General features: G+C 45.0%; 2 protein-coding genes across 2 annotated transcripts in view; one reads left to right on the top strand and one right to left on the bottom strand.

The window, feature by feature from the left end:
* Positions 1 to 1201: 1201 nt before the first annotated feature.
* Positions 1202 to 11955, bottom strand: LOC122541418 (zinc finger and BTB domain-containing protein 12-like). The gene is made up of 2 exons (XM_043678176.1): positions 11282 to 11955; positions 1202 to 3907 (listed from the first exon to the last, which is right to left on the bottom strand). The coding sequence occupies exon 2, from the start codon at positions 3894 to 3896 to the stop codon at positions 2820 to 2822; it is 1077 nt and encodes a 358-aa protein (XP_043534111.1). The 5' UTR covers positions 3897 to 3907; positions 11282 to 11955; the 3' UTR covers positions 1202 to 2819.
* The window catches only part of LOC122541532 (histone-lysine N-methyltransferase EHMT2-like), an 87505-nt gene continuing 86301 nt past the window's right edge, over positions 11068 to 12271 (top strand). Inside the window, exon 1 of the mRNA XM_043678360.1 lies at positions 11068 to 11153. Within this exon, the coding sequence (XP_043534295.1) occupies positions 11133 to 11153 (21 nt within the window). The 5' untranslated portion in view covers positions 11068 to 11132. The remainder of the gene's footprint in view (positions 11154 to 12271) is intronic.

Below are 12271 nucleotides of genomic sequence, written 5' to 3'. Positions count from 1 at the left end.
CCAGTCAAGGTCAGGGTGTTACATGTCCTTCTCTATATGGCATGAGTGAACCAGATGGGTTTTTACAACAAATGATGGTAGTTTCAAGACACTGTTACTGAGATTAGCTTTACTTTTAAGAATTATTGACCGAATTAACATTCCACCAGGTGCTGCGTGGGTTTGAACTCATGGCTGACACTAGAGTCTGGGCCTTTGGATTGTGAGTCAAGTGACAATCCAGAGACAAATTGGTAGAATAGACCAATGGGGACATTTGCAATTTTATGTAGAGAATTCTGAAGTGATCCATTTTGGTAAATAGCGATACTATATTGAACAAAATGGTACAACACTAAAGTAGCTGCTGTAGCATAGGGACCTAGATATATTTGTGCATATGTAATTTCACATGGCAGAAAAGTTGGGCATAAGTAGTTAAGAAATCAAAGTCATGGGTGTCATAACAGGGGCACTGATAAATCTTTACAAAGCTCTTATTTGGCCTCAACTGTGTACTGCATCCAATTCTGAGGACCACACTTTTAAAAAGATATGAAGGCATTTGAGAAGATGCAGGTAAAATTCGCCGAATGGTTCCTGGGATAGGCAATTTCAGCTAGGTAGATTAGTAAATTGAGACAGGTTTCTACAATGAAGACAAAGTTGAGAGGAGATTTGATTGAGCAAATTAAAATAGTGGGCGGCACGGTGGCACAGTGGTTAGCACTGCTGCCTCACAGCGCCAGAGACCCGGGTTCAATTCCCGACTCAGGCGACTGACTGTGTGGAGTTTGCACATTCTCCCCGTGTCTGCGTGGGTTTCCTCCGGGTGCTCCGGTTTCCTCCCACAGTCCAAAGATGTGCAGGTCAGGTGAATTGGCCATGCTAAATTGCCCGTAGTGTTAGGTTAAAGGGGTAAATGTAGGGGTATGGGTGGGTTGCGCTTCGGCGGGTCGGTGTGGACTTGTTGGGCCGAAGGGCCTGTTTCCACACTAAGTAATCTAATCTAATCTAATCTAATCTAATCTGTAAGATGTCTGGACAGAGCAGATGGGGAAGAAACTGTTCCCACTTTTGAAATAATCACAAAAGAGGGCACTGGTTTAAGGAAATTGGTAAAAGGAACAACAGAGACAGGAGAGAAAAAGACTTATAAAGTGAGTGTTTTGGATTAGGAATGACCAAGACTGTGTTAGACAGAAGGTGAGTCGTAGCTTTCAAAGAGCAATTGGATTATAATCTGAAAAAGGAAATAAAATATACAGGGTTGCAGGGAGAGTGGCAGAAGGCGAATCCCTTAAGCTGTTACATACATGATAGGTTGAATGAGCTCCTGCGTTGTAAACATTCCATGATTCTATAATTCTTCCCTGAGGAGACATAAGCGAACTGGGTGGGTTTCAGATGGCAATTCCCATTCAATTTTAATGATAAAACAATTAAAACACCAGGAGGTTAAATTCTGAAAATATCACACTTGAATTGGAATGCAAGCTCTTTGGATTAGTAGCCAAGAGCAAAACATGAAAAACCTGTGGACATTGGGAAAAACAAAATGGAGGGAATCTGTATTAAAAGTATTGAACTGTGCTAAAAGGAAACAGCCCAAATTTGGAAGACATAAATACTCATCCAGGATTACAACAATTAAAAAAATGTAATTTAACAAAGTACCAATTCAACAATCAATTGTTAATTAATATACAGATATACGGATTAAATTCACACCCATAAGTAGCTCCTACTGTAACAGGCATCTTAAGAAGAACTTCTAAACTTTGAAACACTATTCTACATTTAAGGACAATCATTGTAGGAGCTCATGCCAACTTTTGCGTGAGGTGTTAAGCCAAAACCACATCATTCCACTCTGTTGGACCGTTAGGATAAAGAGCAGGGGACCTATCCTCAGTGTCCTGGGCAAAAATATATAAGCGTGAGTAAACATCCCATTATGAGACACAGATGGTCCATTCATTCTCATGTGATGCACAGAATTGTCTGCTGCTTTTCCACATTTCAACATTGGCTATAAAGCTCTTTGGCATATTCTAAGATTGTGGAAGGAGGTAGAAAGGAAAGCTTTTCTCTGGTCTTCTGCTTTCTACGCATGAGAACAACTTGAGAGTAGCCCCTACAGTGAGGGACAGCCCAACAGTGGTGGACTCTCCCTCTCCCTCTTTATGGGCATTTAAGCGGGCATTGGATAGGTATATGGAGGATAGTGGGGTTAGTATAGGTTAGGTGGGCTTGGATCGGCGCAACATCGAGGGCCAAAGGGCCTGTACTGCGCTGTAATGTTCTATGTTCTAACACCAGATTCAGAGTGACAGAAGCCCCAATAGGAGACCACAGAGTGAGGGAGGCCCCAATGGGTGACCACAGATTAAAGGAGCCTGCACAGTGATGAAGGCCATGACACAAAGTGAGGGATAGTCCAATGGGAACCACACAGTGAGAGAGAAACCAATGGAAACCACAGAGCAAGTGCGAAACCAATGGGAATCTGCAGAGAGAGCCCTTGACACCAGACCCAGTGAGAGAGAACCTGACAGCATGAGCAAGGGAGATCTCAACAGCAGTAAACAGTGAGGGAGATATCGATGGGACTGCGCAGAGCAAGGGAGGTCCCGATGGGACTATGCAGAGCGAAGGAGACCCTGATGAGACTGTGCAGAGTGAGGGATACCCTGATGGGATTGTGCAGAACGAGGGAGACCATGATGAGACTGTGCAGAGTGAAGCAGATTCTGATGGGACTGCACAGAGCAAGGGAGACCCTTATGGATCTGTGCACAGCAAGGACCTGACAGGTCTGTACAGAATTAAGGGTCCCTCTACACTGGCTCCGCGTAGGTGCTGGCCGTGCCGAGTAGGGCCAACCTACAGTTGTCAGCTGTAGTTTTGCTGTGCTGCTCTTTGAGATGCCGGCGGAGGGCGGGCTTGTGGGCGAAGCTCATGTGGCAGTAGTGGCAACAGTGAGGCCTGGCTCCGCTGTGCAGGTTCATGTGGTCCTTGAGCGATCGGTTCTGGGTGAAGGTGCGGCCGCAGACGGTGCAGAGGTAGGGCTTGATGCCGGTGTGCACGTGGATGTGGCGGGCCAGGTTGACCCGCTGGTGGAACACCTTGCCGCATCTGGGGCACATGAAGAGCTTGTGGGCCTTCATGTGGGCCACCAGATGCTCCGGGTGCTGGAAGGCCTGCGCACACACGCTGCAGTGAATGGGCCGAGGGCAGGCGGGGCGGCCCAGGGGGGGCCCGCTCTCCTCGGCCGCTGAGCTGTCCTCATCGGAGGAGGAGCCCCTGCCACCGATCAGCACAGAGCCGTCCTCCTCCTCGGCAGCCTCGGAGAGCTCGGGGTGGGCCTCCTGCCGGGGGTCGCTGGGTTGGCTTCGAGAAGGTTCCGCCGCCGCCGCCGGGCCGTCCACCTCGATGACCACGTAAACGTCATCGTCGTCGGTTGTCTCGGACGCCTCCTGGGCCCGAGCGTGAGGCCCAACGGTCACCCTGTCGTCCTCGAGCTTGATGCGGGGGTCGATGCACGTGGAGAGTGCGCGCCTGCACTCCTCCACCACGTGGTCCATCTGCAGGTAGCTGGCCACCGTCAGGTAGCTGAGCACCTCCCCGCAGGGCACGTCGAGCGAGCCCGTGTAGCATGAGAGCAGCAGGCGGGAGAGCATCTCGGTGCCCTCGCTCAGCGCCACGCGCACCTCTGGCGACGGCTGCAGCAGGAACTGGTCGCGCAGGAACGGCGAGCACGCGGCCAGCACCACGCGGTGCCCCGCGAACCGCAGCTGGCCTGTCACCACGGTCACATCGCAGAAACGTTCCTCCACGCGGAGTTGGTTCATCCTGTTCAGGGTCGTCGACTCGTGGTGGAGGAACTGGAACTGAAGGACCTCTCTCGGCGCCATGGCCTCTCGAACTGTTCGAAATGAAGAGAGAGAGGGAGACAGACACAAAAAAAATGTCAAAGGCCCTGGTGAAACTGCGCCTGAGAAATAACCACCAAGGGGGACATGGAAACAAAAACAATTCCGCCCAACCGGTCGGTGTCACGTGTAATGCGCCAATGGAGTCTACCCACATCTTTCCAGCTGTTTTTAGACTTCTGAAAGGACCTCTCAAATTTCAAATCTACTGTTGATTTTGCTTTTTGTGCACCTTCTTTGCAGCCGTAACTTTGTATTCCTCATGCTGTTCAATCACTCTGAGATCTTTGTGTCATTGTACTGTTATGATCTGCTGTACTGCACCTGAAACAAGACTTTTCACTGTACTTGGGTACATGTGACAATAAAAAAATCAAATCATCCAAACCTCCACACTTGAACAACTGTCAGTGTGGAGTTTGCACATTCTCTGCCTGTCTGTTGGTTTCGTCCCACAGTCCAAAGATGTTCCTGTTAAGTGAATTAGCTATGCTGTGTCCACGGATGTGCAGGCTAAGCGGAATAGCCATGAGAAATGCAGGATTGTGGGCTTCAGAGGGTTGGTGAGGACTCAATGGATCGAATGGCCTGCTTCCACACTTTCGTGATTCTATGACAAACCTATCATTGTTACCCTTCAATCCCTTCTTCCTCTTGTGCTCACTAACTTCCTCTTCTGTGCAATGTGCAGCATTAGTTTCAATCTGTGTCTGTGGGAGTGAGTTTCACATCCTTCAAGAAAAAGACGTTTCTCCTGAATTTCTTATTGGATCTTTAGTTATAGAACCAAGAATACAGGACAGAAGAGTCCTATCTGCCCATCAAGTAGGGTAGCACAGTGGCTAGCACTGCTGCCCCACAGTACGAGGGACCTGGGTTAAATTCTAGCCTCAGGTGACTGTCTGGAGTTTGCATATTTTCCCTGTGTTTCCTCTGGGTGCTCTAGTTTCATTTCACAGTCCAAAGATGTGCAAGTTAGGTGAATTGACCATGCTAAATTGCCCATAGTGTTTGAGAATGTATTGGTTAGGTACATTAGTCATGGGAAATGTAGAGTGATAGGGAAATTGGTCTGAGTGGGATACATTACAGAAGTTCTGTATAGACATGTTGGGCCAAATGGCCTGTTTCCACACTAGGGATTCTATGACAAACTGTCTGTAAATCTATACTAGTTCCACTTTCCAGCACTTGGTCCATATCCTTGAATGTTATAGCATTTTATGTGCTCACCCAAGTTTTTTTTTTGAAGGTTGTGAGATTTCCCACTTCAACTACCTCCCAAGCAGTGCACTCCAGATTCCCACCACAACTGGGTGAAAACTATTTTCCTCAAATCCCTTCTAATCATCTTGCTTCCCATCTTAGAATGTTGCCCCCTTATTCAAACAAGGGGGAAACAGCTGTTTTCTATCCAACCTGTCCATGCCCTCACAATCTGATATACCTCAATCAGGTTGCCTCTCAGTCTTTTCTATTCTAAAGTAAGCAACTTCACTTATCCAGTTTCTCTTCATAGTAAATATGCCCCATCCCAGGTAACATCCTGATGAATCTCCTCTGCACCCCCTAAAGTGTGGTGACCAGAAGTGCACACAAAAGTCTAGGTGTGTCTTAACCAAAGCCCTGTACATCTCCAACATAACCTCCCTGTTCTTGTAATCTCTGCTACAACTCATAAAGGCAAGTGTCCTGTGTGCCTTCATAACTACCCAAATAACCTGCCCTACAACCTACAGAGATCTATGGACAAACACCTCAAGATTTCTCTGTTCCTCCTGTCCTTTCATTCATTGAGTACTCCCTTGTTACTTCTTCCAAATTGCATCACCTCACATTTTTAAGAGTTAAAATCCATCTGCCCAACTCATCTATTGCCTCCTGTAACCTAAGACTTCCCGTATCACTGGCAATCACCTGGCCAATCTTTGTGTTATCTGTAAACTGATTTATCATACACCCACAATCTCATCTATACAATTTATATGTCACAAACAATAATGGACCCAGCAAGATTCCTGTGGTACAGTACTGCAAAACAACTTTGAGTCATACACCACCCTGTGTCTCCTACCACCAAGCTAACTTTGGATCCAGCTTGCCAAGTTACCCAGGATCTTTAACATTTTTAGTTTCCCATGCCGGGCCTTTTTTGAAGGTTTATGGTCTTTGCCAAAAGATTAAACATGCTCTCAGAATCCACACTGTCAAAATTTTCCTACTTGTAAATACATTAGGCCACCTCTCTGCCACATTTTTCAGGAAAAATAAAGAGGACTGTGCCAGCCTGTCAATTCTTTCTGATTGTCCTTATGAATCTACTCTGCACACTTTTCACTGTCTGTAAATCCTATTTGTAATATGTCGACCTCTAAATGTGGTCTAGCCAACATCTGAAGTGGGTTTTGTGTAGCTTTTCTACTTTGCAATCCTGTTCAACCAGATACAAAGCCTAGTGTTTATTTTGTTTTTTTTTAAAAAATGGTTTTGCTAAAAAGTGGTTCAATCTGTAATGACTGATGTATTTGTATTCCATGATTAATTTGTCCCTCTAACCTACCTGGATTTGCACACAGTAAGTGCCCTTCCTATCTTCTACAAAATGCATTATTTCATATTTACATATTAAGCATCATTTGTCAAATATTTGACCCTTCTGTAAATTTACTAGCATCTTGCTCGAATTGATTGCTTTCCTTCGCAGTGAAACAACAAACCTAACAGCAGGAATCTATATAGTTCCCAGCACCTGCTCCACCACTTAGTACAAGCATGGATTACCTTGGGCTTCAAATCCCCTTCTTCACAACTCCTCACAACCCTTTGATTCCTGTGTGATCAAACCAGCTGTCCATTTCAGCCTTAAATATACTCAATGATGGAGCATCCATATTCATCTCGGGTCAAGTAATTCATGACTCACAACCTCTAGTGAAGCAATTCTCCTAATCTTGATTCTAGACGAATGACTTCTTATTTGAAACACTGCCCTTTGTTCTAGATTCCCCATCCAGGGGCAAACAACCATTCAGTATCAATCTTGTAAAGGCCACTTTAAAATGCTGTATGTTTGATTGAGATCACCCCTGAGTCTTCTAAACACCAGAGAATATAGGTCCAGTTTATTCAGCCTTGTGATATAGGTCAACCTGCACATCCCAGGGAGCAATCTCATGAATCTTTTCTGTACCAAATCCAAGTCTCTTAAATATGGAGACCAAAATTGCACACAAGATGTGGTCCGTTGAAAGCTCTGTACAGCTGCAGCTGGACTTCTTTTATTCTTGTCTTCCCAACTCCCTTGCAATAAAGGCCAAACTATCCCTCCTCACAATTTGGTATTGTCATGTGGAAATGTAATGTTGTGGCTCAAAGAAGGGCAGGACGAGATGTTAAATATTCCAACATACAAGGTGCTCAGGAAAGGGAAGAATAAAAAGGCAAGAAGTGGCAATACGAGTTAAAAAGGTGCAGGAGAAAAAAGGGTATCCCAGAGAGATCAAAGACAATCGATTTTGCTCGAGCCAAGAGAACAGAAAAGGAGCAATTCAATTGCTTTGTGTAGCCCATAGGCTGTTAGCATAGGCCCACCCAGTGGGAAGGCTGCAGAGGAAAGGAAATTTGCAAGGAATTTACAAAGCCACACGAGAATCATGGAGTTGTCACAATGTGGGGCTGTAGACCTGTAGAATGTGAAGGGCACAACAGGGAAAGTGTTTTGAGAAAGTATAAAGAACTTCTCCTCAAGGTGGTGCCAGAGGACCGCAGAACTGCAAATGTCAGATTCTTGTTCAAAACAAAGGTGTGAAGTTTAGGCCAGTCAATTTAACTTTGGTGAGGAAGCATCTGGGGAAAAAAAGAACTCAGGACAAAATTAATAGCCATTTGGGCAAATGCAGATTTAATTAAGGAAGGCCAACACAGATTTGTTAAGGGAATATGCTGTTTTACTAACTTGCTGGAGATTTTTAATGAGGTAGCAGAAAGGATTGATGGAAGTAATGCTATAGATATGATGTGCTCGGACATACAATAGTTTGACACAGTGCCACACTACATACTTGTGAGCAAAGTTATGGTTGATAGAATAAAAAGACAATGTTATCATGGATTTCAAATTGTCTGAGTGACAGGATGCAAAAAATACTTGTGAATGGGTACGTTTGGGTTGGAAGGAGTGTAGCTCCCCAGAGATCAGTGCTGGTAGCCTTGCTCTTTAAGACATATTTTAATTATCTAGACCTTGATGCACAGGGCACAATTACAAAATTTGCAGATCACACAAAACTTGGAAGCATTTTGAATGTAAACAAGTTGGTGATATGGACAGACAAGTGGCAGATTAATTTCAGTGTAGATATCCCTGAGGAAATTGAGTTTGGTAGAAAGCATACAGACAGGCAATATAAAATAAAGAGTGTACAGGAGCAGACGGAATTTGATGTACATGTGAATAAGACATTGGAGAGGGGAACAGCATTGTTGATAAAGCACACTATATCCGAGGCATTATTAATTGGAGCATGGACTACAAGAGGGGGTTGTGCTAAATTTGTGAAAGACAGTGCTTCAGCTGCTACTAAAGTATTGAATCCAGTTCTTGGAAATACAAGAAAGCATTGAAGTACAGAAAAGATTAGCAAGAATAGGTCCAAGTATGAGGAACCTCAGTTATTTGGATTGATTGGAGAAGTTGAGACTGTTTTTCTTGCAGAAGAGAGGAGATTTGACAGCAGTATTCAAATTATGAGGAATTTGGACAACATAGATAAAAGATTGTTCCCATTGCTCATTGAGAAGGTCCAGAGTTAAGGAAATTGAAAAAAGAAACAACAGAGATACATCTTCATGTAGCAAGCAGTAAATATCGCATGCATGTGCTGCCTGAGAATGCATGGAGGCAGTTTCAATCAAGGCATTCAAGAGGGAGTTAGGTTGAAAAAGGAATTGAGTGCAGAGGTACTAGGAGTGTCTCTGGATGTGTGTATTAAGACCATTGATATAGGAACAAGGGTAGGTCCCTCAAGCCTGCTCCAATATTCTGACATTCCTAATGTCTACTTTGCTGTATTTTCCCTATAATCATTCATTACTCTAACGATCAGGAATGTATTTACCTAAACCTTAAATATACATAAGGATTCTACTCTCATAGCTATCTGTGGCAAGGAATTACAAAGACACTTCTTCATTGTCTTAAAATTGGTGGTGTTTTATTCTGAGACTTTGCCTTCTATCCTGGACTCTCCCATGATAGGAAACATCCTCTCAGCATTTATCCTGTCAAGTCCCTTAAGCATCCTATATATTTCAATGCTATCACCTCTCATTCTTCTAAACACCTTTGAGTAGAGTCCCAGCCTCTTAAGCCCTTGCACAGAGGACAATGTCTCTATACCAGAGATAATCCTCCCGAATCTTCTCTGCCTCTGCTTGATACCTTTGCTTAAATAAAAGGGACAAAAATATCACAGTAAACTAGATATGGTCTCACCATTACCTTGTTCAGTTACAGTAAGATGTCCCAACTCTCATACTGCAACCCCCTTGAAATAAATCACATCCTGACTTCCATAACACACAAAAAACTGAAATAGTTACAAAAACTCAGCAGGTGTAGCAGCTTGTTCTGGACAGTTCTGAAGGGTTATTGAATCTGAAAAGTTAACTCTGCTTTCTCTCCACAGATGCTGCAAAACCTGAGGTTTTCCTATATTTCTGTTTTCGTTTCTGATACTCAGCATCCATAGTTCTTGGGTTTTCCAAGATTTCATGAGCATTCCCAATTACCTGTATGCCGCCTTTCTGTTTTCATTTAGACACCTGTTCTGTGTACGAATACGACAGGTCAAAAGAACTCCTTCTATAGGCTAGTAACTTCTAGTAACCATTCTCTGATATAACCAACCATGGGCTGAGCATAACAAATGCTGGAGATCTGTGAAGTGCCTAGTCTGAAGATCAGATGTTATTCCTTCAATTTGCACTATGATTGACTCTAGGTGCCAAGGTCAGACAAGTGGGCATGCAAGCAGGCCACTATGTTAAAATGACTGGCTGCAGGCCAGACAGGGTTGTGCTTGCACACATACTGAAGGCGTTCTGAAAAGCTGTCAGCCAGACTGTTCATACTGCAGAAACCAAACACAGACTGAGTGACCCCTTTGCAGAATACCTCCAGCCTCACCTTCAGACTAGGCACTTTACGGCCTTCTGGATTTAATACTGTACTGAGTTCAACACCTTCAAATTGTGAACCAACCCCCCATTCTTTGCCTTTTTATTAGCTTCACTTGTTACATTCTCCGTCACAATGTTTTCTCTCCCCTTGCCCAACACCAGTGGGACTGTTTGTTCTTTCAAGTCTGGCAGTTAGAGATATCATTGTTCTGCATTCTCACATTCCCAGCACTTAATCTGAACTATCAACATCCTTTCTCCCTCAGCGTTCTACACTCTCCACCTACCCCTCCCCAACATTAACATAGATACTATCCCTTCCCCATTTCATTTCAGTTCTGATGAAGAGTCATAGAGATGTACAGCATGGAAACAGACCCTTCTGTCCAACTCATCCATGCTGTCCAGATATCCTAAATTAATCTAGTCCCATTTGAATTGAATTGAATTGAATTTATTGTCATATGTACAGAGGCACAGTGAAGAGCTTTGTCTTGCGAGCATTTGCCAGCACTTGGCCCATATCCCTCTAAACCCTTCCTAATTATATCCTAATTTTAAATGCTGTAATTGTACCAGCCTCCACTACTTTCTCTGGCAGCTCACTTCATACACACACCACCCTCTGTGTGGAAAACGTTGCTCCTTAGGTCCCTTTTATATCTTTCTAATTCTAATTCTAGTCTCCCCAACCCCAGGAAAAGTCCTCGTCTCTTTATCCTACCCGTGCCCCTCATGATTTTATAAACCTCTACATGGCAAAAAGTCATCTGGACTCGAAACGTTAGCTTGCGCTATTTCTCTCCCTCCACGGGTTCTGTCGAATTCACTGTGATCTCCAGCTTTTGTTGTTCTCAGAATGGTTTCCAGCATCTGCAGTAATTTGCTCCGACGTGCTTTGAGCACTTCCCACTCCCTCTTTTAAGAAGCACTGGCCCTTTAAAGGCTGGTCCTGCCCCTTCATCTGGTCAGGCCCCGCCCCCGTGCAGGTTAGGCCCCGCCCCCTCCGCTGCGCAATGACGTCACGGGCCGGGAGCCATGGCTTCCCTGGATGCTGAGGTGAGACAGCCGCTGAGGGAAGGGAATTCCTCTTTCCGATTTAAAAAATCGCCGCGACCCCCCACTTAACGCCGGGGACGCTTAGGCTGCTCTTCGCCCAACCCCGCTCAAATCCCATCCCGGCTTACATTTAAAACCGAGGCTTTTTCCTTTTCCCCTCCCCCGCTCTTTGCTGCTCCGTCGGCTCCGAGTCCACGGCGGCCATGGGTCTGAGGCGCTTTGTGAGGCGGAGAGGGGGAAGGAGACGGCTGATTGACAGCTGGGACCAGGGAACCTGGGCAACGCATCTGCTCCCCCTGGCGTTGGATTGAGTGGAATGCGTTATGCGCGATCCAGGGCTTAGGTTTGCGGGCGATCGATCGCGTCACCCCGTAACCTGTGTTGCGTATTGGCTATCTGTTGTGGGCTAGCTACGGAATGCATTACACAGGGTTAGGGTTGGCCTGCGATGATTGATTGTAGAACCCTGCGTCCTGTGTAATATATGTATCCCCGCCCCCTGGAGTGTTTGGACATGCGCTGCACAGAGGTTGGGGCGGAGAGCAAGGTGCGAACCCTGTAATCTGTGTAATGCAGTGACCTCCCGTGGTTGGCAGCTGGGAGGTATGCATTATACAGGCTTCGGCTGGGCCTTGATGGTCTGTATGATTGGTTTCCGATCCCCATATCCTGCAGAGTAAATAAACTGCTACTTGATAACGTTGCAGGATGTCCGTTATCCAAGGTCTGGGGTGCGAATCTGGCCGACTCTATGGGTAGACATGCTGCCTTGTTGCTGTGCAATTTTTTTTTCTCGGCAGGGTTTGTTTGATTAATTTGCAAACCTGGGATTCTTTCTCTTTAGCTCTTTCTCTTTAGCTTTCTCTTTAGCTCAATAAAAGTGCAAATTTTATGTTGTAGATGGTGTATTGTCATTTTTGTAGCGATGTTAAAATGCTCGAAAATTTGCCATATTTACTTGTCCGGATAATGCATACCCCTTTTCAGTTCTCTTTATCAACCTTGAAGATCGTTCAGAGGAAATGCTGCATTTTAATCTGCCTTTCAATTATGTATTGAGTCAAATGGTTAAGTTAAATACAAAGTTATGTGGGCAAATAGCCTTTTTCTGAGCGGCT

This window comes from Chiloscyllium plagiosum, chromosome 37 (genome assembly GCF_004010195.1).
Source record: "Chiloscyllium plagiosum isolate BGI_BamShark_2017 chromosome 37, ASM401019v2, whole genome shotgun sequence".
Taxonomy (NCBI): domain Eukaryota; kingdom Metazoa; phylum Chordata; class Chondrichthyes; order Orectolobiformes; family Hemiscylliidae; genus Chiloscyllium; species Chiloscyllium plagiosum.
This window is presented reverse-complemented; position numbering and strand designations above follow the sequence as displayed.

Coding starts and splice junctions, on each gene's coding strand:
- LOC122541418 (XM_043678176.1), bottom strand. CDS start 3,896: ATGGCGCCGAGAGAGGTCCTTCAGTTCCAGTTCCTCCACCACGAGTCG.